Source organism: Lissotriton helveticus, chromosome 3_1, assembly GCF_964261635.1.
Source record: "Lissotriton helveticus chromosome 3_1, aLisHel1.1, whole genome shotgun sequence".
Classification (NCBI taxonomy): Eukaryota; Metazoa; Chordata; class Amphibia; order Caudata; family Salamandridae; genus Lissotriton; species Lissotriton helveticus.
Window position 1 is genome coordinate 1,863,090,856 of NC_136061.1, and position 27,103 is coordinate 1,863,117,958.

General features: G+C 43.1%; 1 protein-coding gene across 1 annotated transcript in view; it reads left to right on the plus strand.

Moving 5' to 3' along the window:
• LOC144823914 (interferon regulatory factor 3-like) overlaps window positions 1-26,417 on the plus strand; it is a 49,503-nt gene extending 23,086 nt beyond the window's left edge. Inside the window, exons 10-12 of the mRNA XM_078682824.1 lie at window positions 3,842-4,234; window positions 15,771-15,886; window positions 22,080-26,417. Coding sequence (XP_078538950.1) covers window positions 3,842-4,234; window positions 15,771-15,886; window positions 22,080-22,244 — 674 coding nt within the window. The 3' untranslated portion in view covers window positions 22,245-26,417. The remainder of the gene's footprint in view (window positions 1-3,841; window positions 4,235-15,770; window positions 15,887-22,079) is intronic.
• The last annotated feature ends 686 nt before the right edge of the window (window positions 26,418-27,103 follow it).

Here is a 27,103-nt window from a genome sequence, read left to right on the forward strand (position 1 = left end):
CAGACTATATGGTGATAAAGTCAGTCTAGAGTTGTATTCCACAAAACTGTCCAATGGGACCTCAGGAGCCCTAGTGAATGTCAGACTCACAGAGAATTGTATACAGAGTTATAAAAAACACAGTAGGAGGGGGGCACCATTGAATAATGTAACAGAAAACTTTAGTTGGCGGTGCTGCACTTAAATCCAATTTAAGAAAGGGACGATGGGACATGCACTGTGAGTGTTGCATCTTAGTGAGCTGGAGGAAGCTGTACGTTATGTTACCTCTAGAAGATGAAAAGGCTGGGCCTGTAAGTTCTGGACAGACACAATTTGATGGTTCTTTTTCGCAGCATGAAAGCATAAAGGGGAGAAAAGTGGTCAGGAGGCCAATCATTAAACTTTTAATTCTCTTGGGCACATAGTAACCACGGACAACTACTTAAGGTTAGGTTGATTTATTACAAAGCCAAAAATAACTGAACATAAAGACACCCCAATACGAGAATGTAGACATACATCAGAATTAGCATGAAGCCGAATCTGCGCATCTAATTAAGATGATGTAGGATAAGCAATACAATTAGTTCAAGGAGTAAAATGCAAAAGATCTGGAAGTATGAGTCTAAGTTTCCCTGCATCGTGGGTTGGTGAGTGAAAAGCATTAAGTCTGTCCCTACTCTAGTACTAAGATGACATCCCTACTTAAGCATTTTCAGGAGGAAGGATAAAAGGTGTCAGAATGTGGAGTCTTCCTAAGAAGTTTCTCCACCATCAATGGGTCATGTAGCATAAAGCTAATACCAATACAGAGCTCGTTCTAAGATGCTCTCTCTTTGAAGGCAAGAAAGAAGTGGGTACTTTCCCTACTCTCATCAAAAATGTATTCAAAGGTAGCATTCCCAGCATCGAGTGCGAGTCACGCCATCCGTGCTGAGTATGGTCCTGAAGGTGATTTTCCACAGGACAATGGTGTTCTTTCCTCAATACAGTTTGTCCTTGGTTCCCAGGCCTTTTCCTGTGTGAAGCACAATGACCTTCCTTTTATCAACTCAAGCCACACGATTGTAACTTCTTCTCTCCTTGCCTGACTAGTAAAACAAAGACATTATTCTATCTAACGAGCGCTTCTTCCACCTGCAACACAAAACGTGAGAGAACAGATTCCACAGTATGCATGAAATTCAACTATTAATTCTAAAGATCGAGTTTCCAGGGAACTGCGTTTAAGGCCTACAAAATTCAGCTAATATAAGAAAGTATCATATGAGCTTTATACATTTGCATAACATTAAAGCTCCTTCAATTAATGCATTTACCTAAATCAGAAATGCCACAATTAATAAACACTTTTAATACATAAGCAGTAGTCAATTGCACAACACGAGTTCTTCATGTTAATGGTTTCTGCTAGTTACATTCACTTTCTACGTTGATTTGCCATGGTACTTTTCAATGGCCGAAACATGTCACTTTCATGTTAATACGTTTCACAATTCTAACACGTGCATTAATACAACAGAGGTTAAATGGGGTGCGATCTATATGTGAGCATGATGCACTCCTACAAATAAAAATGTGGTTTCCACTCTATCAAAGGAAACATTCACTCGGGTTGGAGAAGTAGGTGAAAGTGAGTGAGAGTCTCTCACACCGTCTGAGGATCCGTAAGGCAACCACATGATGTATCCTGGAGAAGCAGGCCTCAAAATCGAATGGTCGGAAGGGTGCACTGGCAGAGCAAGTCTGCTACGAATAAAACTGCTTGTAGCATCATTTGCAAATTGCTTTGGGCCAGCCATTGATGCTCTATTGTGATCGACTGAGCAATAAGAGGGGCCTTTGTCTAAGAGTGTACAAACATTACATTTCTATTCATCAAATTGGTGGCGGTGCAATACTTTAACACTGATATTTCAGCAAATCTTATCTTGGGATTGGGCTTTGCAGAGAGGCTTTGCAATCTTGCACAAATGTGACCACTTACTATAGTGACATAGCTAGAAACAATGTTATTTTGGCCCTGCAGTCCAATGCTGAGTGTGCACATTTTGAGTTGTAAAGTTAAGCCAGTAGCTTAAATGTTTCTTTAATAAAGACCCCCTCGGTGTGGGCCTCAGTTTACTTTTGCTTGGATTTACTGAAATGCATTGTAGCTGTTATTGAATGCAACCAAAACGTAAACTGTTTACCGCCTGTATCATCACCAGTAATCTCAGTCAGCAAGGGACATGGACTGCAGTGAAAATGCACGCATGGAGGCCATTTCTGGACTTCTGCATTACACAAACATCTGGTGCTCACTTAATTTTTGCTGCACCTGCACCAAGTCAAACAACATCCGCCATGCCAGGACATGGTTTGGCCCTTAGTCAGAGCGATAGCAACAGCAACCATTGATCTCAGTGGACCTGGCATGGTTGGCCTGTGTCGTTTAAGGTTGTTTCAAACTGAGGAATATTTTTTTTCTTGCATACTATGTGGTTAGTCACTGTGTGCATGAGTTCTTCAAACAAACAAAATTGAAAAAATCCAAATAGACTACATGACTCTCCGTTGACATGTCACTGTGCAAAGATGGAAAACATCATCTCATGGTCTCCTCTATGTGCTGGCTTTGAACAGTGGGATGAGTGGCCTGGAAATCTGTTTCTTGAGCTTTCAACTGAGAACGCTGAACAAAGTCTTCCAACTCCAGTGACTCTGTATCTACAGGCAGAGAACACAGACCGACGGACTGGGCAGGCTGGTAGGTCCCCAGACGACCAGTGGCAAGCATATATTTGGCTCCCACTGTAGTCCCTTACCCGTCGGCGTCGCATTATCCTTTCAGGAAAGGGTTTGCACGAATAACACACGAATAATCTGTGTGTTCAACAAAAAGCAACCATTCCTCATTGCATGTATGGGAGGATTATAGGGTGCCTTCTTCCCTATTTCTCCCTTTTATTTTATTTTTTGCACACGGTCCTGATGAAGCACTCTGGGATCCACTAGGGACCATAGAATAGCGCAAAACATGTCGACCCCCCCACCAATTCACACGATAGCACTTGGCACACACGGATTGAGAGTAGTGGGTATTTATTTGTTCTAATCCCCACTGTACTTGCAGAATTAGCATCTCCATCCCCGTGTCAATACATTTTTAGCCTGATCAGTTGGACCCTTCAATAAATACGTTTGGGTATCATCTGGTTATTTTATCCACACCACTTACACCACTAGGCCCCACATACCCACATGCACAACTGCGGCACCTCCTAAAAAATCTCCATCAAAGAGCCCTCTATGAGGGCCCGTGAGGGACTGCAGCGCCATCCCCACGAGGAGCAGTGCCCAATGATGATGCTGTACACTCGCAAGGGTGTGTGAGGGCACAACAAACAGAAGTAGCACTCAACCCAATCACACTCTCATTCTCTTCTGGAGACCCCTTCATGTACAACCCAAACTGGCAGCACTCCATCCTTTCCAGGAACTAGTACCTCCCTGTATATTTATACTGTCTTTTGGAGCGTCGGTACAGGACCTTTTTCAAATCAGCTCCGTGTCCCACCCTCTTTTAAATTGTGACTTTTGTTTAGAGAACACTGATAGCCAGCAGATGCCTTCGTTGAAATGAGGGAGCCTGGATTTCTTTTTTCCTTGAAAACAAAGAAGGTCCTGAAGAATGACAGCACACAATTTGATTATCGTTGGCCATAAGTCATACTCCTAGTCCTTAATGTGCTGAGTTGCCTATACCTATGTAGAAAATTACTTTTCTGTTTTACTTCAACTTAATTAAGATGAAAAATTGCTTAAATTAATTTGAGTTTTACCATTCTCAACTAAAAACTGTTCTTTGTTGTTCAAGTTTCAAATGCCCCACCGATTTCCAGTTTGGATGTGACCATCTTTTACAAAGGGAATGAGGTTCATCGCCAGCAAGTGACCAAAAGATGCCTCCTTACTTTCAACCCTGAAGATTCCTCACTTGGTGAGGTGGAAGCTGTTCATTTCCCGAGACCAGACAGCATCCGTGATCAGAAACAGTTGGAGTACACCCAGAGGCTGCTGGACAGCGTGCAGCGGGGCGTGCTTCTCGAGGTGAATCTGGAGGAGAAGAAACTCGTCGCTACACGAATGGGCAAGTGCAAGGTGTTCTGGGCATTCTCCGAAGAGCTCTGCATGGCAGAGAGAATGGAGTCCAAAATGCTGCAAAGGGAAATTCCGGAGAGCATTTTTGATTTTAACACATTTTGGAGAGGTGGGTGAAATCAGTGTTTAATTAGTTTTATCTCTTTTAGAGATATCTATATGCCCTAAGTCTCATTACAAAGCTACAGCACTCAACACAAATCTTACAGATTTAGTAGCTACTGTTCGTAGAAGAGTTGCCCATGGCATTGAAAAGTAGGGTTAGAAATGGTATGCTATCTATTTGCACATAGGCAAAGTAGCTTCTTTAACTCTCCGTAGGGTCAGTAATTTGTATACGAGTCCAAAGTTTTTCGTCTGCTTACTCCTCTCGTTAACCTAGTTTTTAAAAGGAAGCAAGTGTGGTTTGACTGCTTAGATGTTGCCTTGGTGGCCTGCGCCAATTATTCCATAGTGTGGCTAACTACGCAGCCCAGAGTATCTTTGGTAAACTGTAGCATACGGGCTACATGTGTATAGCATTTTTAATAACATTTAATCCATGTGAGCTAGAAATACAAATTATCCTGCAGCCAGTGGATAATGATGCAAATTGACATATTCATACTTACAACGATAAAAATTCAGGTGCACACTCTTGTATTTTTTTCAGTGGCCTTGCTTATAGGACTCATGAAGCCAAACCTATTATCACTGCTACACAACACCCAACAGACAAATGCACATAGACACAGAGAAAGGGGCTTTTGGTGCGCCCTCGTCAGTCACTAGATAGTTTGAGTAAGCCATCTTTTAGAACTGGGTGGCTGGGCTGTCATTCACAATTTGGATCAGTCCACAGCACATTCCCCAGATGGACACAGTTCCTTCTGCGTTTTCTTGCTGAAGGATCATTAAGTAATTCCTCTACATGTTGTAAACGGTTTCTGAGTTGCATTTATACACACACATTAATAAGGTGTGTTGTAGGAGGAGCAAAGATCCTTTGTAAAAAATATAGAAAAATGATGTCTAACGGTTTGAAAATGTTCAGGCATCCATTTATAGGGGTAGCAAGACATCATATTATGCCAAGTCTAATATGTTGTCTGACCCGCTGCTCCAGAAACTGCCTCAGTTATTCTGAAATTACTGCTCTAGAAGCACAGGAGCTGACGATTCATGCTTTCTGTGGTGCAAATGTGTCTTGCCATTAGTATCCCGAGTGCTGGTCCTCTGTCTGGGGCAGCATAAAATCTAACACTTGACGCATCCCTCATTGGCTTTAAAAAAATGCTGTTTGAGTCCCGCCTATAGTTTGCTGTCGGGCACATGTCTTTTTAGGACCCCCCTACTTGGAAGTAGAGAAGACCAGCACCAGAGGTGCTGCTTCACTGCTGCCTGCCACTTATACTTAATGAGGGTCATGGGATGGCCTTGCTTTCCAGGAATTCAAACCTGCAATGTTCTGGTGAGTGGTGCTTCTTGTGGTCGCTGCACAGTTTGGAGATAATGATGCTGAGCTGAGACAGGTTTTACTAAAGCAGGCACCAGAGTCTGGGGGCTAACGTAGTCCAGTGCCACCCACATCTCCTTGTGACTGGTGGGGGAATTCCAGGAGCATACAGAACCCTTTCCCACAGCAGCGAGCAGACACAGCCACCCTGCGGGTGGCACAGGTGACCGGTAGCTGGTAGGCAGCATAGCTCCTATCACTCTCTTGGCTTTGGCCACTGCAGACCTAGGTGAGTGACCATTAGTGGAGCCATCTGTGTAGGAGGACACTATGGCTCTCCTGCCAGCCCCCTACTGCTGCATAAGTTATGACTCTGGCATAACTCAACAAGGTGTGCTTTCCCACCCACTGGTGACTAGGTGAACTTAGCTCAAAGCACCAGCGATGAATGTGAAAGGCGGGTTATTGTAGCCCCTCAAAACACTAATCAGTGTGGGATTGAAATGGAGTTATTGCTTTTGAGTTATGAAAATCCCATTAAGGGATCAGGGACACCGTGGTTACAGCAGCAAACCTATTTTGTTCTTCACAATAATACACATTCCCTGCACTAAGAAGAATGAACACTTTTAAGAACAAGCATTTGTTACTACAGTAACAATCTAAAACAACTACAAAGAATATTATAAAAACAACAAGAATGAACATATCTAACATTGTTAAAATGTTATCTAGAGCCAAACACCTACGTCTATGTGCGACACTAAGAGATTATGGAGGGCAGAGCAACTTGCAGAGTAGAGTTTCCTAGGGTAAAGAGACATACTGCAAAGGATGTCTTTATAAGTGGAGGATTGAAGACAGTGTTCCGCGCGAAGGGCAAATACCCTGTAGTAGCATTCAGTCGGTCTTCCTCCGGTTCTCGGCTTTAGCAGCTTCAGGCAAGATGTAGCATCTACGAAGTGTGCTGGCAGTAGATGAGACTGTCTCTCACAGAATCTCAGGCAATAATCTGGGCAAACGGCCTCTTCTGACAATTGGTCAAGTAGCAGTCCTTATATACTCAGGGCCTCCTTTACAAGAAAGTGCTGCAACGTTGCACCGTAAGCCCTTTGGCTGCGCCATGCTGCAGCACTTTCAAAGCACAGTGATTCAACATATTTAAAATAGTAGGTCGCATTCCTGTGCTCTCTCCTGTGCTAGCGCACAATGGGCTGCCATGCTTCGACGCAGGCACCCTTGCACCATGGTGAAAGGATGCCTGCGTCATTGTGATGATTGTTTAAGTGCAGGAAGGGTTTCCTGCATTAGCAGTTAGAATAGAACGTGCAAAACATCATGTTCGAGTCATATGAGCTGCAGATTATACACTGTGCATAGATCACCACCTAGTGTTGGGCCCGGATGTCTGCAGTTGTTTTTATCCTGAAAAGTCTTTGAAAGTCACAGGATAGGTGACTCCTCCTTTGGACAAAGTGCGCATGGGCATCAACTCCATCCTTAGATTGTTTTTTCCCTCACCGGGTTCAGATGTGTTTCCTGCGCTCCTTGTTGGAACCGACTTTCCTTCAGCGCACAATCCTCACCAGCTTCGACGGTATTGTTTTCGAGCGCGTTTCCAATCGACGCTACTCTTCAAATCCGAAGTCTTCGATTCCGGTCGTCGCCGAAGGTCTTCGGGCCTACCTAGGCCTCATCTTCCAGCTCATGGAAAGGACGCCATTTAAAAAGTATTTCAGAAAAGGGGGTGGTGATGAACAGAGTGCCTGAATTAAGCAGACCACTCTTACCCAGTCCAAAGATCAGGGCTTGATCCATCACCGTTTTTTAGCTCACTGCACCATCCCAGCTCAGAACTTGGCTATATGCAAATTAGTCTGTTTCTGTCCCAGTGCATGATTGGAACAGGGCAAACCAAACTACCAAGCCAATTCTTGTACTGGGAAGGAAACAAGCTTCCGGGGACCGGTTTCTGCCATTTCAGGCGTCGTCGGCCCGGCTTGCTTGAATCCTGATGGTGCAATGAGCAAGGGACTCACATCTGAGTATACCCTTCCACGCTTATGGTGGACAAAATGATTCAGAAAAGGGGGTGGTGATGAACAGAGTGCCTGAATTAAGCAGACCACTCTTACCCAGTCCAAAGATCAGGGCTTGATCCATCACAGTTTTTTAGCTCACTGCACCATCCCAGCTCAGAACTTGGCTATATGCAAATTAGTCTGTTCCTGTCCCAGTGCATGATGGGAACAGGGCAAACCAAACTACCAAGCCAATTCTTGTACTGGGAAGGAAACAAGCTTCCGGGGACCGGTTTCTGCCATTTCAGGCGTCGTCGGCCCGGCTTGCTTGAATCCTGATGGTGCAATGAGCAAGGGACTCACATCTGAGTATACCCTTCCACGCTTATGGTGGACAAAATGATTCAGAAAAGGGGGTGGTGATGAACAGAGTGCCTGAATTAAGCAGACCACTCTTACCCAGTCCAAAGATCAGGGCTTGATCCATCACCGTTTTTTAGCTCACTGCACCATCCCAGCTCAGAACTTGGCTATATGCAAATTAGTCTGTTCCTGTCCCAGTGCATGATGGGAACAGGGCAAACCAAACTACCAAGCCAATTCTTGTACTGGGAAGGAAACAAGCTTCCGGGGACCGGTTTCTGCCATTTCAGGCGTCGTCGGCCCGGCTTGCTTGAATCCTGATGGTGCAATGAGCAAGGGACTCACATCTGAGTATACCCTTCCACGCTTATGGTGGACAAAATGATTCAGAAAAGGGGGTGGTGATGAACAGAGTGCCTGAATTAAGCAGACCACTCTTACCCAGTCCAAAGATCAGGGCTTGATCCATCACCGTTTTTTAGCTCACTGCACCATCCCAGCTCAGAACTTGGCTATATGCAAATTAGTCTGTTCCTGTCCCAGTGCATGATGGGAACAGGGCAAACCAAACTACCAAGCCAATTCTTGTACTGGGAAGGAAACAAGATTCCGGGGACCGGTTTCTGCCATTTCAGGCGTCGTCGGCCCGGCTTGCTTGAATCCTGATGGTGCCATGAGCAAGGGACTCACATCTGAGTATACCCTTCCACGCTTTTAAAAAGTGTCCTCGATGTGGGTCCAAGTTTCCCCACACCGATCTGCATGAGGTGTGCAACCTTTGCCTCTCACCGGAGCACGAGGCCAGAGACTGTTCCGCTTGTGCCTCTTTCCGCTCCAAGAAGACGATTCAGGACCGAGCTCAAAGAACAATGATTCGCTCGCCAGCTTCGTTTCCAGACGACATCTTTGAAGAGGGCGTCGACGTCCCAGAGTAACAACAAGAATATGGCATCAACAGCAACTCCGAGGCCGAAGAATCAGACGTTGAGGACATCACTCGGGCTCAGAGGGTCATAAGTAAGAACGTCGACCCCGACCCTTCCTCGACACCTTCTAAAAAGGCTACGGTCACACCCTCGCCCTCGGGCCCGGGTGCACACCGAGACACTGCTTCCCATGCCCCGCCTTCAAGCTTGGCAAAGAAGCCTAATAAGCCTTTAGGCGACTCGGGCTCGAGTCAGCCTACCCCTAGTACCGGTGCACACCTACCGGCACCGAAAAAGAAAGCGTCGTCTTCCTCCACGCCAGCTGCTTCCACATCTAAGCACTAGGCGCCGAAGACTAGCACCGGCTCCTTGGCACCAAAAACACACTCTGAGTAGAGCAAGAAATTGCCAGCCGACTCCCAAGCTTCGGAGCCGAAAAAACCCTTGGAGCCGACAAAACCATCGGAGCCGAAAAAACCATCGGAACTGAGAACCATCGGAGCCGAAAATAACAAATGTTACAACGGCTAAAGACACTGCTAGAGAACATGTTTTAAAGACAAAAGATCCTCACAGCTCGGCGCCGAAAAAGCCCTCGGCACCAAAGGATCTACCTCTCACAGAGGACTTATTCCATCTAGACCCTATACAGAAGACTCTGGTTAAAGATCCAAAAACTGGTCGACTAACTTAGTTCTAAAAAACGACCATTGGACACGCCTGCACCTGCTCCTCATCCAAAGAAAAAGGACATTGCAACCTCTCCTTTAAGGATACCTTCTCCTCCTCCTCCTCCTCCTCTTACTCCTCCTCCACCTCATATCCCTTCACCACCTCCTCCCCTACCACATGACTCCCCTACACCTTCTCCTACTCCGTTAGCAGACGATGATATCAAGAATGACACCTCTGATGATACAGGGGGTGGTGCAGATAGTGAGCCACCAGATCCTTCTAGACCTCCTGGCTCACCTGACCCTTGGGATGATTATAGCACCCCAGATTTCCTTAATGTCCCACAAGACGACATATATCCCTCCAGGCCTTCTCCACCAGAGAACACTATGGGATTTAATCAACTAGTACATAGGGTTGCCCAATACCATGGGGTTGACCTACATACTGACCCAGTAGAAGAAGACTTCCTTCTAGATACCTTTGACAATGCACAAAGGTCCACATCAATTTTACCCATGCTTAAAGATGTTACTAAGCACGCGCCAGAAGTCTTTAAAGATCCAGTTAGGGCTCGAATCATCAACCCCCGAATTGAGAAAAAATATAAGGCTGCCCCTTCAGATCCGGCCTACATTAAAGGGCCTGCCCCATTAGACTCCATTGTAGTCTCTACTGCATGCAAAAGAGCAAATTCACAAACATCAGGCGAGGCTCACCCACCAGATAAAGAGTCTAAGCTCCTTGACGCATCAGGTAAAAGAACAGCGTCACAGGCAGCGAACATTTGGTGTATTGCCAATACTCAAGCATTACTGGCAAGATACGACAGAGCACATTATGATGAATTAGAATCAATAATGCAGCACCTTCCAGATAAATTCAAAAACAGGGCACATGAGCTTATACAAGAGGGTAAAAACATCACGAATACCTCTATTCGTTGTGCTCTAGATGCAGCAGATACTGCTTTAAGGGCAATTAATACCAGTGTCCTATTGCGTAGTCATTCTTGGTTACGCATTTCAGGTTTCAAACCTGAAGTATAAAGTGCCATCCTCAACCAATCCTTTGATGAGCCACACTTATTTGGGCCTAATGTGGACATATCTGTTGAAAAAAGATACAGACACAGCTAAATCTATGGGAGCCTTGCCGTCGCAAGCTCCCAGACGCTCCTTTCGCCGCTCATCTTACAGAGGCACCACCAGAGGATACCCCTCAGACAGCCCCGCTACTTCTTACAAAGCCCCTACACAATCCACCTACTGTAGGGGCTACTGAAGAGGTGGTTACAGAGGTAACAACATAAAGGGCAGAGGCAAAACCTACAACTACCGCTCTGCCTCCACCCCTGCCCAATGACTTCCCTCCCCTTCCCCCAACACATTTCACTCCAGTTGGGAGAAGACTATAACAATTCCTGCCAGTCTGGACCAACATCACATCAGACAGGTGGGTGCAATAAATAATTCAGTCAGGTTACTGTCTTGGACTAACATCTACCCCCCCCCCCCCAAACATACCACCTAAGCAGCGTCCAATGTCACAAGAACATTTGATACTACTCAGGCAAGTAGTAACATTCCTCCTACAAAAAAACGCAATAGAACCAGTTCCATTGCATCAGCAAAACAGAGGAGTTTACTCCCTATACTTTCTAATTCCAAAAAAGGATGGATCTCTAAGGCCCATTCTCGATATCAGACCACTGAACCTGTACATACAATCATACCACTTCCATATGGTCACACTCCAGCAGGTTCTTCCTCTCCTTTTACAAAACGACTTCCTTGCCACTATATATCTCAAGGATGCATATTTTCACATTCCCATTCACACAGCTCACAGAAAGCACCTCAGATTTGTACTAGACAATCAGCACTATCAATTCAAAGTACTCCCATTCGGGGTCACAACAGCACCAAGAGTGTTTACCAAGTGCCTTGCAGTAGTGGCTGCGCACTTAAGAAGACAGCCTATTCACGTCTTCCCATATCTCGACGACTGGCTCATAAAAGTCAGCTCATACAGTCAGTGTGTACAACACACTCACACCACCATCCAACTACTCCACGACTTGGGGTTCACAGTAAACCACACCAAGTCTCACCTGCAACCGTCCCACATACAACAATATCTAGGTGCCACAGTAAACACCTCCACAGCGCTAGCTTATCCCTCTCCTGCCAGGATAACAAATATGCAAGCTCTTCTAACCAAATTCGAACTGCAACACTGTCTTCCAGCTCAAGTGTTCATGCAACTCATAGGAATGATGGCCTCTTGCATATTCATCGTGCAAGACTACAGATGCGTCCTCTTCAAGAGTACCTAGCACAACAATGGAACCAGGCTCAGGGTCAATTAACAGACTTAGTGTTGGTAGACGGTTGAACACACCGCTCTCTGCAATGGTGGAACACCAAAAGCCTTTCCAAAGGGCGACCGTTCCTAGAGCCAGTTCCTCAGATAGTCATGACAGCGGACGCATCGCTCTCCGGCTGGGGAGCCCACCTACTGCAGCACACCATGCAAGTAAGGTGGACACCACAACAAAAGTTACTCCACAACAACCAGCTGGAGTTACGAGTCATTTTTCTAGCACATATCGGGCAAAGCTGTCTTAGTCCGCACAGAAAACATGACAGCCATGTACTACATAAACAAACAAGGAGGGACACACTCTCTGCAACTCTCTCAGTTAGCGCAGCAGATATGGAGATGGGCTATACCTCGGAACATCTACCTTTTAGCCCAACATGTTCCAGGGGTACAAAACACCATGGCCGATCTGTTAAGCTGATAGACACAACAGATCCACGAGTGGGAACTTCATCCACAAGTTCTTCAACCGTTCTTTCAGATATGGGGACAACCTCAGATAACCTCTTCGCCACCCACAGAAATGCCAAATGCCCATCCTTCGCCGCCAGGTATCCACACCCGCTGTCCAAAGGCAATTCGATATAGATGAACTGGTCCGGCAAATTTGTGTACGCTTTCCACCTCTCCCACTGCTTCCACTAGTGGTGCGCAAACTTCAGCAACATTTCGTCACTCTCATTCTAGTTGCTCCAACTTGGGCCAGGCAACCGTGGTACACCACACTGCTGCAACTATCTGTGGTACCGCACCAAAAGCTACGCCTCTCTACACGCTTCCTAACCCAGAACCGTGGGGAAATCAGACACCCAGACCCAACTCAGCTCAACCTAGCGATCTGGCTCCTGAAGTCCTAGAGTTCGGTTATCTTAACCTTCCTCCTGACTGTATGAGCATCATTAAAGAAGCTAGACGTCCCTCTACTAGGGCATGTTATCCAGCCAAGTGGAAGCGTTTTGTAATATACTGCCATAACAACGACATAAATCCTCTAGATTTGTCTATTCAACACATCATAGGATACTTATTACACCTCCAAAGATGTAACTTAGCGTACACATCTATTAGACTGCATATTGCTGCCATTGCAGCACACCTACAAAATAGACAACATCTATCACTCTTTAGAGTACCTGCCATAAAAGCTTTTATGGAGGGCCTCAAAAGAATAATTCCTCCCAGAGCACCACCTTCACCGGTGTGGAATTTAAACATTGTTCTCACATGGTTAATGGGACCTCCATTTGAACCTTTACATAAATGTGAGTTGCAATTCTTAACTTGGAAAGTTGCTTTCCTAGTAGCTATTACTTCTCTAAGAAGAGTTAGTGAGCTCCAAGCATTAACCGTTCAAGAACCTTTTCTGCAAATGCATCATAATAAGGTTGTTCTCCGTACCAATCCTAAATTCCTTCCAAAAGTCATTTCACCCTTCCATCTCAATCAATCTGTAGAGCTGCCAGTATTATTTTCGCAGCCACAGACACTACCAGAACGGGCTCTTCATACTTTAGATGTCAAAAGAGCATTGCTTTACTACATTGAAAGAACACAATCCTTTCGTAAAAGTAAACACATTTTTGGATCTTTCTCGCCACCACACAAAGGTAACCCCATATCAAAATCGGGGATAGCTAGATGAATTGTCAAATGTATACAAATTTGCTACCACAAAGCTAAACGTACATTATCTATTCCTCCTGAAGCCCACTCTACTAGAAAGATAGGGGCTTCAATGGCATTTTTAGGGAACATTCCCCTAGATGACATATGCAAAGCAGCCACATGGTCTACACCGCACACATTCACAAAACATTATTGTGTAAATCTGCAAACCACACAACAAGCTACTGTGGGCCAGGCTGTACTCAAAACACTGTTTCAAACTACTGCAACAGATACAGGTGGTCGCCGCTAACAGTGGGTACTGCTATACAATCCAGTGTGTAATCTGCAGCTCATGTGCCTCGAACGGAAAATGCTACTTACCAGTATGCATCTGTTCTTGGCATGTAGAGCTGCAGAGTTACACACACCCACCTGCCTTTATCTATTCCAGTATTATCTTAATTAGATACAGATTACATGAGCATCCTTTCTGTTTCTCACAAACTCCATCATTTCCCTGCTGGCGAAAAACAATCTAAGGATGGAGCAGATGCCCATGCGCACTATTGTCCAAAGGAGGAGTCCGCTATCCTGTGACTTCCAAAGACTTTTCAGGACAAAAACAACTGCAGACCTCCGGGCCCAACACTAGGTGGCGATCTATGTACAGTGTGTAACTCTGCAGCTCTACATGCCAAGAACAGATGCATACTGGTAAGTAGCGTTTTCCTTTTTTAATGATTGTTTATGTGCAGGAAGGGACACTTTCCTGTACATAAACAATCACCAGAGGTGATTTCCTCGTTCTATGTGTGCTGCAGAATGCAGCACATGTAGAAAGGGGAAAAAAACTAGGAGAAATTAATACATTTCAACTCGTTGCGTCTCCCTACGTCTCCCATGGGGGGGCGTAGCATTCAGACGCATTTCAAGGTTTACAATTTCTTGTGTCTGGTTCCATGGGTGTTGCATGGGAACACCCACAGCAACACCCATGGAATGCCCTTTCACGCAAAGTGCTACGTGTAAAGAGGCCATAATTACAAGGAGGGGAAAAGTCATGCAGGGTGGCTTTTCCTTCCCTTGTAAATATGGGGCAGTAAAATGCACCGCTGGTGTGTCACAAAAAGTAGTGCATCGGTGGCACAAGGTGCTTGTAAATAAGCCCCTCAATCATATCAGAAATTGGAATTTCTGACATAGGTTTAGGAATGTCTTACATAGATTTTGTGCATCAAGGTGTGCATCCCAGATGTTTCCTTATGAACATATAAAGTAAAAGGATGTCAATTCTGGCCACAATATATTGGTTACATGCCTGCATGTGTTCTTATTTAACCTTGATAGAATAGACATTTAATTCAGACGAATGTTGCATCACGTGTTGTATCTATGTCATTAATCGAGTGGTTTGACACTTTCACAGTTCTAAGAAAGATAAGGGCTAGTGGTACCTGTGTCTAAGGGAAGGCATAACAATGATTATGCATAGATCAGGGAATATAGCAAATTTCATGTGTATGAATGGGAAAGATTGCGACCTCTATTAACTAACAAGGAGTCAGGGTCTACATAAAATGGCGTCAGACCTTAGGGACTTTACACCGCTACCACCCCACCATACAACCCTCCTATAAACACAAATCACTGGACCTTGCATATCATCCTGTTTGCCTCCTCTGTCACCCCTTGGAAATCATCAAGTCACATTCTCCAAGCATCCCTTTACATGCCTTGATTGAGGAATCCTCTACCGCCCCAATTATCAGCCCATTTGCACCCCACACTGACTCCACCCACTACTATCATCTCCATGTAATGTGTCAATCTCTGTCCTTTCTTCCGAGAGTAACATTTTGGGGAGGGTGGGCTGCAATTCTTAGCCTCTCATTGCGATCCCTTCCCAAAACAGCTTGAAATGCAGCCACAACATTTCTTACTCTGGCTTTGTCTGCTGGTGTTTTGACCATTGCAGGAGAGCAGATTTTCTTTCATGTGTGCTTTTAAATGTGTGTCCTCATTTTCCTGCTTGCCTCTCACTGCCCTATACCCCAATTATGAGTTATTTTGAAAATACTGTATTATCTCATGTGGCGTGATCCACTTAGTTGGTGTCACAACCTCAAAGGACATCAATATAGGAAAGAAATTCATAGCTGTTATATAAATGCATTCCATTTGTTTTAATGGTTTTCACTCTGTTGCTAAATGTGCCCGATTAATATGTTACAGAGTTGAAAGAATACCGACAACAGACACGTCGTGCATCACCGGACTACAGCCTCTACCTCTGCTTTGGGCAATGGCTGACGGAGAAACCCAAGGAGAAGAAGCTGATTCTAGTGAAGGTGAGGAAAGACTGCTTTTTTTAAACCTATTTATTTTCCATGCTTTTTCAGCTTCCTGTCAATATTTTGTTAGTACATATTTGTTTGTACTGTAGTTTGTCACTTATAGCTAAGGCAAACAAATGGCACTTCTTTGCTGTGTCAACTTTCAGATTCCTCTTACCATTTACACTGGGGGCCAAATCAGTGACCAGGTGGGGGAGGTCTGATGGCTGAAAGTTGGGGTGGTGAAGTCTGACACAATACTAATGCTTGACAGAGATGGGCAGGATATTATGGATGGGACGGCCAAACTATGGCGAGTGGCATAATGTATTAGACAGGGTCATGAGGAATTGGGGGTGGGCTAGATAATTTTAAACCTTAGATTGCCAAAATCTGGATGATGAAATTTGTGTTAGGATTACATTGCTCATGTTGGTTAATTCAACCAGATGAATACCCTCCAAGGCAAAAAAAAAATGTTTTACGGGGAAAGACCCTTTTCCCACCAACCTTACATCCCTCACCAAAAGTTACTTCTCTTCTAAATGATGGGCCAAAATAGAGGTCCTACCTTCCATGCACCCTCGCCTCCCCCCACCTCTGTACACTTTTACTTCTTTGGCATCACTACACGGCTTGTTGGTGTAGTCACCTTGGTAGTGCAATTATCTCCTGTGCGTTTGTGCTTACTACCATCCTTACAATGTCAGAATCGTTGCTACTATGAAGGGCCTTTTGTTGTGCTGCCATTTTGAATGTTCTACTTCAGATTGTTTAATTTAATCTTCGTTTTAAAGGCTTTTGGGAATTTTGTAAAGTATTTGCTCTATGCTTGCTTTTTAACAATAGCACTGTGATTCAATACCCAGTACATTGGCTATTTAGCCCAAATCTTTCAATCTAATTCTTCAGCAGATTGTAATATTGGAATTGCCATAAGATATTCCACATTGATTGTAAAGTTCCTTTTTAGGTAAAAATGTACAGGTTCAGGTAGAAAGCAGCTAGCTTCCCTAAATCAAGCCTTCCCAGTCTATTCATGTATCGGACAGCTGATATGCTGTTCATCCAGAGGAGGCTACAGTAGTTAGACTTGTGTTAGAGCAAGCTTTTGTTAATGAAGGTTCCTGCAAGATGTTACTAAGAGTTGGTATGGACAGAAGATTACTCTTGGAACCAGAGCCCCTGTAGAGAGGCCCTAGAGGTTGGCACCCTTGCTGAGGTTTCTCACATCTGATTCTATAACTAGATACAGAAAGGAGATAAAAATGGTCTTGCCATTTCAAGATTCCATGTTCATTAACCGCCAGCTTAAATGTCCCCCCGCAGTCCCTCCCAGAGTAATCTGAGTGCAATAGGAAAGACCCTGGCAACAGAGAACTTTCCATTTTTAAAAGGCTCTCTATTTTAGTGGGCCCTTAAATAGAGCCTGTATGGAGGAAATGAGTCTATGAGGCTAACTCGATTTCACAAGGACAGGGACAATGAGGGAGGACTAGACAGAGCTCCCTCTGAATTCAGCAGAGTTTGTCCCTGAGGAGTCTCGGGAAACACAGAAGCGTGGACCTACAAAGAACCCCACAAAATCCTTCTTTTTGGAAGAGAAGCAGACAGACCTCTTGGAGTTCATTTCAGTTTCTATAGACAATGGCAATATGTCCCAATCAGTTTCTCTATACACAACATTTTCACATTTGAGAACAATGATTATTTGATAAATGAATATAGTTTTGCAAAATCACAACATGATGCAATTCATGATCTCCTTTTCATAATCCACAGCCTACACGTTTCGTCTCATCCGGGACATCATCATGGCTGTAATGGGAAAAGAAATATAAAATCAGACATACTCCAAATTTATACAAGAATAAGATAACATCCGTCTTGGTTCCAAACATTAAATCCCTGCCTATATGCCATTCTAAGCAGCCAAACCATCCCATTGTACATTGTCTATGTAGGCCAATTGACATATCATTCAACGCGTATGATGAAAAAAACTGAACCCTGCCTATATCACAATCTATAATGCTTATAAAAGGTGAGCACGTCTCGATGAGGTTGTTTCATTTAATCTAAAAACGTAAAAAATGAGAAATCTATGCATGCTGTGATCCTAATGCACCCCACGATTTATCGAAAGTTACATTAAATGAGAAATCAAACTCATTAAGCATGATCATATTGAGGGCAAAGTTTCTGATCTTCTACGAAAGTTCACCACTCGAATATCTTGGGTATCAGCACTCCGTATTTTATTATACTGGACTCAATTTTAAGTGAGTCCAGTATAATAAAATTCCCAATGTTTTGTGTATAGAGAAACTGATTGGGAACATATTGTCATTGTCTATAGAAACTGAATTGTAATAATTTGTTATGATTTCTTATGATAGCACTAATATGTGTGCGATAATTTAATGACACTTTCTGACGCTCCTTCTATCTGTAGTTGTAGTTGTATGAGGAGTGGCTTGTACGGTGAGCCGCGGGGAGTTGAGCGCCAAATAATTAAATAGGTAGTTTCAGAGTCTTACAGTAATACCTCACTGTGCGCACAAGGGCATTACCCTCACCGTAACTTTAATAGTTTGGCTCTTGGAGTTCATTATGAAGCCTGGTGAATGGAGGAGATTGATAGTGAGGAACAGGTAAAAATGAAGGGTGTTACGAAATTGAGCCATCATGATTATGAAGAAAGACACTATGGTTTGAAGATTAGTGAAGTACAAAGGGGAAGCAATGCCAATCCCAACTGGCAAAAATGGAGGAGGACACCTAGATAAAGAACGTTTACTTGAATTAAAACTAAAAGGGATTTCAGGGGGCTATAGGTTGCCTCTGCTGTGTTTGTCTCCATGGACTTCTCCTCTTCTTATTCCCAAGAATCTTCCTTCACAGATATGGGAGTTTAGACCAACATGGCTGTGAGGGAAGAAGCAGTGAAAGGGCTGGTCTCAGGGACTGGTGGAGAACTCCATCCCAACACAGGCAAATTCAAAAACCCATCTTATGAAGAAAACTTTTAATTTTAGATTGGATGCAGGCCAGAAAAGGCAAGACATTATCAGACTTTGAAATGTCTTTCAATAAGGGCTCACCGAAGAGGAAACTGCTGATTGAGTTATAGTATTTGTTGACACCAATGTTGGTAATCTTGGGTTTCGTGTGCATAAGAATGGACTTCTGCATTCAGCGGAGTGGGTGGTGTTGGCATCTTGCAGAAGAAAAAGTACTCTTTGGGTTCAGTGTCTTATCAAAGTGAGGTTGATTGAGCCCTAGGTCAAGACACTACTGTCCACTAGGTCCAACAGCATCACAAAGGGCCTTTTATGTTGAGGACATGATCATGGCAACACTTAATAACATTACTGTTGCTCGTCCTATGTCCATGACCTGAATGAATGAATGAATGAAAGATAAAGAAGATGAGGATGGTTCTACCTCTTGAGTGGAATAGAGTTTGTCCCCAAGATGGGTCTATAGCAGGCTTTCCCAAAGAGTAGCTTGGGACCTCCTAGTGCTCTCCTGCTACATTTGAGTAGCTCTTGTGTGTTCACCCAATTGTACTAAATTACAAACTTTTGCTTGGTTGAATTACTATATGTATACCAAAATAGATAAGTGTGTATTTTCAGAACCCATAATTTCCAAAATAAATTTAAAGCTGAAATGTGAATGATAGATCATGCAACACCAATAGACTTATTACAAAAAATATTATTACCTTGGTATTACTGCTTTGGCTCTAGTGGGAATTGCATCTGTTTCTGTTTTGTATTACCCTTGCAGATTTAAAATTTAGTAAGCCTTTTATACATTACTGCTGGCAATCTTTCACTGAGGTGATCACAGGTGGTAATCTTGCATAGGTGGCCACTAATGTAATCTTGTCTCATGTGTACAACACTAATATTAGTAGCTCTGGATCAATTGCAATAAATATAAGGGACTCGTATTACTGAAAATGTGGGAAACCCCTGGTTTATGACACGCAGCTTTGAATGTAAATCTAACTGATTTGTCTACTAGGCAAAACGCAATTGAGACTTCAGGTGACACAATTCCAGGGAATCGAGAATTGCTTCACCATTTAGATCTAGGATGCAAGAGCCTTCTGATAGAGGGTGCTCAGATGGGGAGGTGATGTCCAACGTTGTGGGCAGTAGCTGTAAAACATTAGTGTACTGGCAGTCTGGGTTTAGATCAATGTTAATCGCTGCCTCCTCACTTTTCGCCAGGGATGAGCAAGTCAGATCCTCTTCATCACTACACATCTCCCTTCCAAAACTCTTGGGAACGTAGGGCTTTGTGGGGTGGGCAACGCAATTACCAGAATGACACATGAGGCCTTCAGAAAGATATACAAGAGGATATTTTTTCAATACGAGGCTTAAGTTGTGCATGCTTGTGCTCAGTTGACACTTTCCTGCAACCACTAGTTTTTACTAGTGTGTGATGTACAGGAGGACGTCTTATCCCCTGTAGATGACATCAGATCAGAAGGTTTAGGCTTGGGGGATTGGTCCGGAGCAATGGTAAGCCTGTTAGTTAGGGTATCCTGCAGTGTGGACTACAAGCAGAGGATATGCAAGCTGATGGGAGAAAATTAGAAAAATATTCCCTGGGGCAACCCTTGCCCCCCTTCTGCAGCACATCCTGTTGTCCTTACGGCAAACTATTCCACGGCGCACTATTCCGAGGCAAATCCAACATGGCAGAATATTTCTGCGCTCGAAGAGAGCCTGCATGCCACCCATGGGTATGCTTAAGGAAATTAGCAGTCCCAACCTACATCAAACTGGGTCTGAGACCAACTCCCCCTCCAAACTGACTACAGAAAGCCTATGGAACAAAATGCTTCTCTTCCCCAGGTCTCCCTCTATACTCCAGTATAAATGGCAAGGCCTCACCCTGGTCCTGTTCAAGTTAATGAAATTACTGGACCCCGTCCAGCTGTCCTTCATGAGATGATATCCTTCACATACCTTACACCCAGGTCTAAGCCATTCTCCCTGCTCTAGGAGTAGTTGTCACACCTACCTATTTATGGGGAAGTACTGGCAGGACCATGTGCTAGCAAACCAATGCTAATTAGCCCACTGGAGGCCCAGGCATGTAAAGTAACTTTCTAAAAGGCCCTTCTTCTAAATATTTACTAAAAGACCGATTTCACCCCTGAATTAGATTTTGTATAAACATTAATTAAACATTAAAAATAGTTTTGAGTTATTCCAGTACATTGTCCCAAACCGGAGACGGCAGGTTTATGATTGTATTCTGCACTTTAGTTATTCCTCATAGGATAGCTAGAGCCCTTTACTGTGAAAATTGTTTTGGGAGGTCTAGTCAGTGTAGGTACATGTAAGCATTCAATACTTGCATGTACCACTTTTAAATATCACCCACCCAACCTGTTCTGCTACAAGTCCAATTTAGTAGTGTAGTAGTGACTTCTTATATATTTAAACGTAGTGCTTTTTCTATTCAAAACTGGTTATTGTGACAGGTGTGTCTGCAGGGGCCAGGATACACACTAAGGCCTCAAGACCGCTTCCTTTGACAGTCTAATGGATAGCACAACATGTGCTGCAATCCACAAGTGACATTTCACATACACTGGGACCTGGACAGCAGTGCCACAGTGTTCACAGTTATAAAAACAGCAATATCAGCATAAAATAGGGGTGAGCACACAGAAAGAGGTATTTTCTCACACTACTCTGCTAAGCTCTCAGCAACATCCATCTTTTCGGTGTTGCACAGTTGCTCAAAGTTGTTGGTTACCTTACAGTCAAGGATTCTCTTATACTTTGTACTGCAACCCTTATCCACCTCTGACTGTCTCTTTGATTCTATTGCTTTCTCTTGCTTTCTCTTTCAACTCTAAGGTTTGCTTCTTCTTTCTAGAAGATGTTCCATAAATCTTCCCTTTCAGCAAATATTTCATTCATTAAACCTTAACACACTCACTTTCTGCCTTTCTGTCTCATGATGTGGGTCAAAGGCTGATGATTAAATTAAGATCCAGTCCCACAAAATGAGTGCGGGTGCCCAGTACCTATAACCACTTGCACAAATTAAGCACTGCTTATCAGTCCTGTTAAGCAATGAGTATGCTGTTCATCCGAGTCTGAGAGAGTCTAGTCTGTAAGAAGATTCTGTTAGTGATCGATATATTATAACATTTTTCTTTTTTTTCCAGATCGTGCCCAGGTTTTGCAGTTTTTTTCATGAATTCATCCAGGGAGAAGGAGCCTCCTCCTTGAATAGTGAAACCATCAGCCTGCAAATTTCCAATGGCAGCTCCAGCAGCCTTTTCGATCTGCTTGATTCTTACTCCTTAATGGACATAGATCTGACATACTGATCTTTCTGCGGTGGGAGAAGTAAGAGAATGACAGCGCATGGCATGCTCAAGAGGCAGACTTTACCTGGTCAAAATCCTCTGTATAGAATGTAAAAGGATATGGGAGTAGGAAAAAGTGTGGTCCCACCCAGAGTGTAAACCGCCTAGATCTTGACTCGAAAGGGACCTGTTGAGGTAAATAATGCTGTGCCAGCGTTTACATGTATTAGGAAAGAAAGTGTTTCCTAAGTTGAAAAAGAAGCAAAAATTGCAGACCACATCTGAATCCATATTCTCCTGACAGTCTGTTTACTCTCTTGTCAGATGAATGACATTGGTGACAAATTGTGGTACGTTTACTGCTGAACTACCAGAGGACGGGCCTATTATAATAGAACCTTTCTCTGTGCACTACAGTGGCGGGAACATCAATTTACGGAATGAAGGAAAAACATCATCCAACTCTTTAGTGCTATGAACCACTGGGTTATTTCATCCAGTAGGAAGCTCTAATCAGGACTCTTCAGAGATAGTACTGATGAGGTGGAGGTGAAAGGAGCTGCAAAAGGCAATGCACTTTAGCTAATGCAACTCCGAAGGAAGAAATTAAAGTAAGCAGGATTGATCTTAAAGCGGCGGATGAAGAGGAAATCTGCATATTGGGGGAAGAGGCACTCTGGAAATGGCTGTACTCCTAAATTAGGTGAGGAGAGGAGTGACCTTTGTGAAAGGTTACGCATTGTACCCAGCTGCAGTCTACTAAAAGAATGAGGGCCATTTCACTGGAAGTTGCTTGTCTTTTGAGAAAGATCTGGCTTCTCCTGCTCTTGTGGAAGAAAATGAAACCGAGTTCTGATCCAGTACTCATAGGTGAATCGGCTATTCTTTTCTGGAGATGTGTTCAGTGTAGCACAGTGGTTTGCTAAAAATCAAGCTTTGCAAGGAGAGAGGGTCACACACAACAGTTGGGTTGTAAAATATGTACCCGCAAATGCATAGTAGGACTGTTCACAGCACTATTGCATATACAGACAACATGGAAGGATCATAATGTCTATATAACCCAAGCTAGAACGCTAACTACACCTGAAGCAACTGGCATGGGATGTGGAAAACAAGATAATGGATGGGAAGGTTGGCTGAAGGGTTAAGCATGAATGGATGGAAGGTTAGCTGCGATGGTTAAGCATGTGTGTGATCCCATTGTGAAACACCGGCAGATTAGCTAATAGCCTTTCCTGTCGTATTGTGGCTGTTGTGCTGCTGGTATTCATTTATTGTGTGACTTATTCGCCAATTCACACTAACACCACTCCGCCATCACCAGAATGAAAGACAAGAGCAAGCACAATTTGTAGTCTGAGCCTCTAGGCTTCCCATGCAACTTGCACATTGTGATGGAGCCACTTTTGACACAAAGAACAGGTTTGCAAAACAGTAAGCAAATGCTTTTTGGTCTTCAAAATAAATTCATACAAATATTGGACGTTTGGTCTAGACAATAAAGGAGCTGCAGACAAACCCTACTTAAGGGCCACTAAAAATTAGTTTGGAAAATGTACATATGCTTTACATTTAGATGGCTAGCTAACCTGCCTCATTACATAACGCTACCACTGTGGGTATGGTATAACAAAAAGCATTCCACTTCTATCCCCCAGTGACTGATCTGCATATTAAGGATAGGACCTCATACTTCATTCCACCACAACTATATTGACTGGTGTCATTACTGACATGGTATATTTTGTTTATTACTTCTCAAAGAATTTAAAAACAATTTAGAAACCTACATCAGCACAATTTCACATGCAACATACTAAAACACAAAGGTAATACATTAGTCTGTGAGTCAAGTAGGGGTGTTCCTAGATTGGTATAACCATTTTTTCCCTCCAATTTTATGGTACCATGTTATTGGCACTTGGATGAATTGCACACAGCAGCCCTACTTTATACACCTTTGAAATGTTTAACCTTATGTGTTCAGATTTTTCATAATATTCTATTTAGAATTCCTTATAGAAAAAACGGGTACTCTATATTTGTAAAACTAATTATTGATGAAATGCAATGTGTCATAACAGTATGATGACAGTTATGGGTATGTCTTTATTGACAGTGTGCCATCGCGCCATTCCGCTATGGTCCTATCTTCATTAAAGTCATAACTAATAGAGTAATATCATACACAACTACAATCTAACCATAGATACATACAGAGATGTCTTTTTGATAGTATGACAACGTGTTGTTCTCCTGTGAACTACTCAGTGACATCCTTGCTAAAGGAGCGATACCACAATGGTATTATCTCATATTTGGTGGCCCCTTTATTGAGGGAGAACCATTATATATAATTGATTTTGTGATTTCATAGTTAGTGATATTGCTGAAGTTTTGTGACATTGAACTCTACTCCGCTGCTCTATCACCTTCAACGTTCTCACACATCATTGAACTCTGCTTACCAACTTCAAATGAGGGTAGTCAGAGTTTGGCATCACATATCACTCCATCGTGATCTCACTCTCACAGATGTTATTACTAAGCTTTCATCACTTCAGACATGAATCTGCTGAGATTCCATATTGAATGGGATCATTTGTCACTGCTAAGGTGCAGGACAGAAATCTGACGTGAACGTGTATTCACCTACCCTGCGTTCCTGGTAGTCACTAGGTAATCCTTCCATCGAGGGGTTTTGTGGAGGCCAAAATAACCCTTGATTTTCCATAAGTCAATATGAGGTCCCAAGTAAGCACATTAAAAAAATATGTCTCTTTATTTTTTCACATAATGATTTCTGCTGCAGTGCAGTGAAGGTCAGATGGATTCCCTCTAACAAAGATGCATTGTTTCACATTGGTTGAGTGTTTTTGTACCTTTTGTTTTTGTTGCTAACAGTGCATATTTAAGTACAATTACGAGTTGTTGTTTTTTTTAAAATCAGAAAATATTTATATATTTTGAGTGTGAGTTTAGCCGTTTTCGTTCATGCCACAGCCAAGGGGGTTGCATTAATACATTTATGTCATCTTGGAACATCTCGTGGAATGATGCGTGTCCACTTCTCAGTTGCACCCTACTGCCGTATTTGAGTGGGAGCACTTCAAACTGAAAGGGGAGAGCTCTGGCACTGACAAGCCAAGCTTCCTGTGTGCATTTTTCTGCCAGACAGCCATGTCTGTGTTCGTGAGAGCCAGTCTTGAGAGAGTGTTCACTTACTTGCTCTTGCACGATTAAAAATAATCTGACTCGCGCAGAAGGGTTTTAAAAAACTTTCAGATGTAAATAGGGGAGTTTTGGTTCACATGCATAGTTGGAAGTGTAGAAGTTTCAACCTTGAAATTCCAAGTTGATTTGTTCCCTCGAGTATCAGGTGCCCAGCTAGAAATCGAGGAAGGACATATCTATCAAAGAATTTCAAGGTTGCTCATGTGTATCATTTCATCTGTAGTCCTCCACATGCATAAGGCTAATGTAGGTCATCTATCCAGGAATGTTAAAATTCATTACAGGATTTACTTATCAATCATCTCAAGTTGCTTGTAGTTGAACATGCTTCATGTTATATCTACATTATTCATCGTGTCGGCTATTGTGATATAATTGACAGTGGTGGGCCCATAACTAGAAATTTGAAAATGTACGAATCCGTGTGTAATTCTGTTTTAAAGGAGAGAATCTAAAAAATAGGATTGCTTCAATAAGAAAAGTAAGCACATCTCAGATAAGCTTGCAACTAGCCTCTCATTAGCCTGTCATTACACCCTGCACCCCATATGAGAGATCAAGGCTGCTGAACTCTCCAAAAGCGAACAAATAAAACCACACAGTGACCATTCTGAGCCAACAAGGAACAATGAAATGCACTATGCAGGAAATTAGGATCTTTGTTAAGGAAACACCAAATGCACTAAGAATTTGCACTAAATTGCTTTTATTTGTATGTTGCCTGCACTTTTTCCCTGCAGGCTTAGTTTACTTTTATGATTGTTTTTTTGTGGAATATTGTTTTTTAACTGGTTATTCTGTCTGTAAATAAATTAATATATATTTTGTTAACGCCCATTGAATCTCCACAAAGTAGTGTGTGTTCTACGAATCCTCGGATTAGTTTGCATCGTTGATTGTCGGGGAATATTGTAACTGCTTATTCTGTCTATAAATAAAGTATTTTGTTAACACCTATTGGATCTCCCCAAAGTAGTCTGTTTTATGTGTTCTTATGTGTCAGTACCAAACTGATTTTTAAAAGCAAATGAATGTAATAGATTAAACCTGTGATGGAGCTAATATTTGGGTGACAGAACAACACTTTGTATATAATGTTGCTAACAAACAAAAATGAATAAGAGCACTATGGAAACCAGGTCAGATCCACGTAAGCTGCATGCAGGAGCAAGCTACTCCAGTCAATAATAGCTCTTGGAGAATAAAGTCATTCCTTGGGGCAGTGCCAAAAATAAGACCAGGGAAAACCTGGTCTAAGACCAGGGAAAACCTGGTCTTAAAATCTGACGAGATGAGAAATTATTAATTTCTCTTTGTTTTTGCTGTTTCCTTGTGTGCTGCATTTTGTAGCACACATAGAAAAAGCAAATCGCCACCAGTGATTGTTCATGTGCAGGAAGGTGTTCATGTGCAGGAAGATTTCCCTTTCTTCACATCAACCATCATTAAATAATGACGAGTTGCAACTTCTATGTGTGCTGCACAAAGCAGCACAGTAGAAGTTACAAATCGCCATTATGAATTGTTTATGAGCAGAAAGAGACACCTTCCTACTCACGAACAATCATTCACTGCATTGGTGCCTGCGTTGGAGCTAGGCAGCTAGATTTAGCGGCAGCACTAGGGGAAACGCAGGGGTGCAT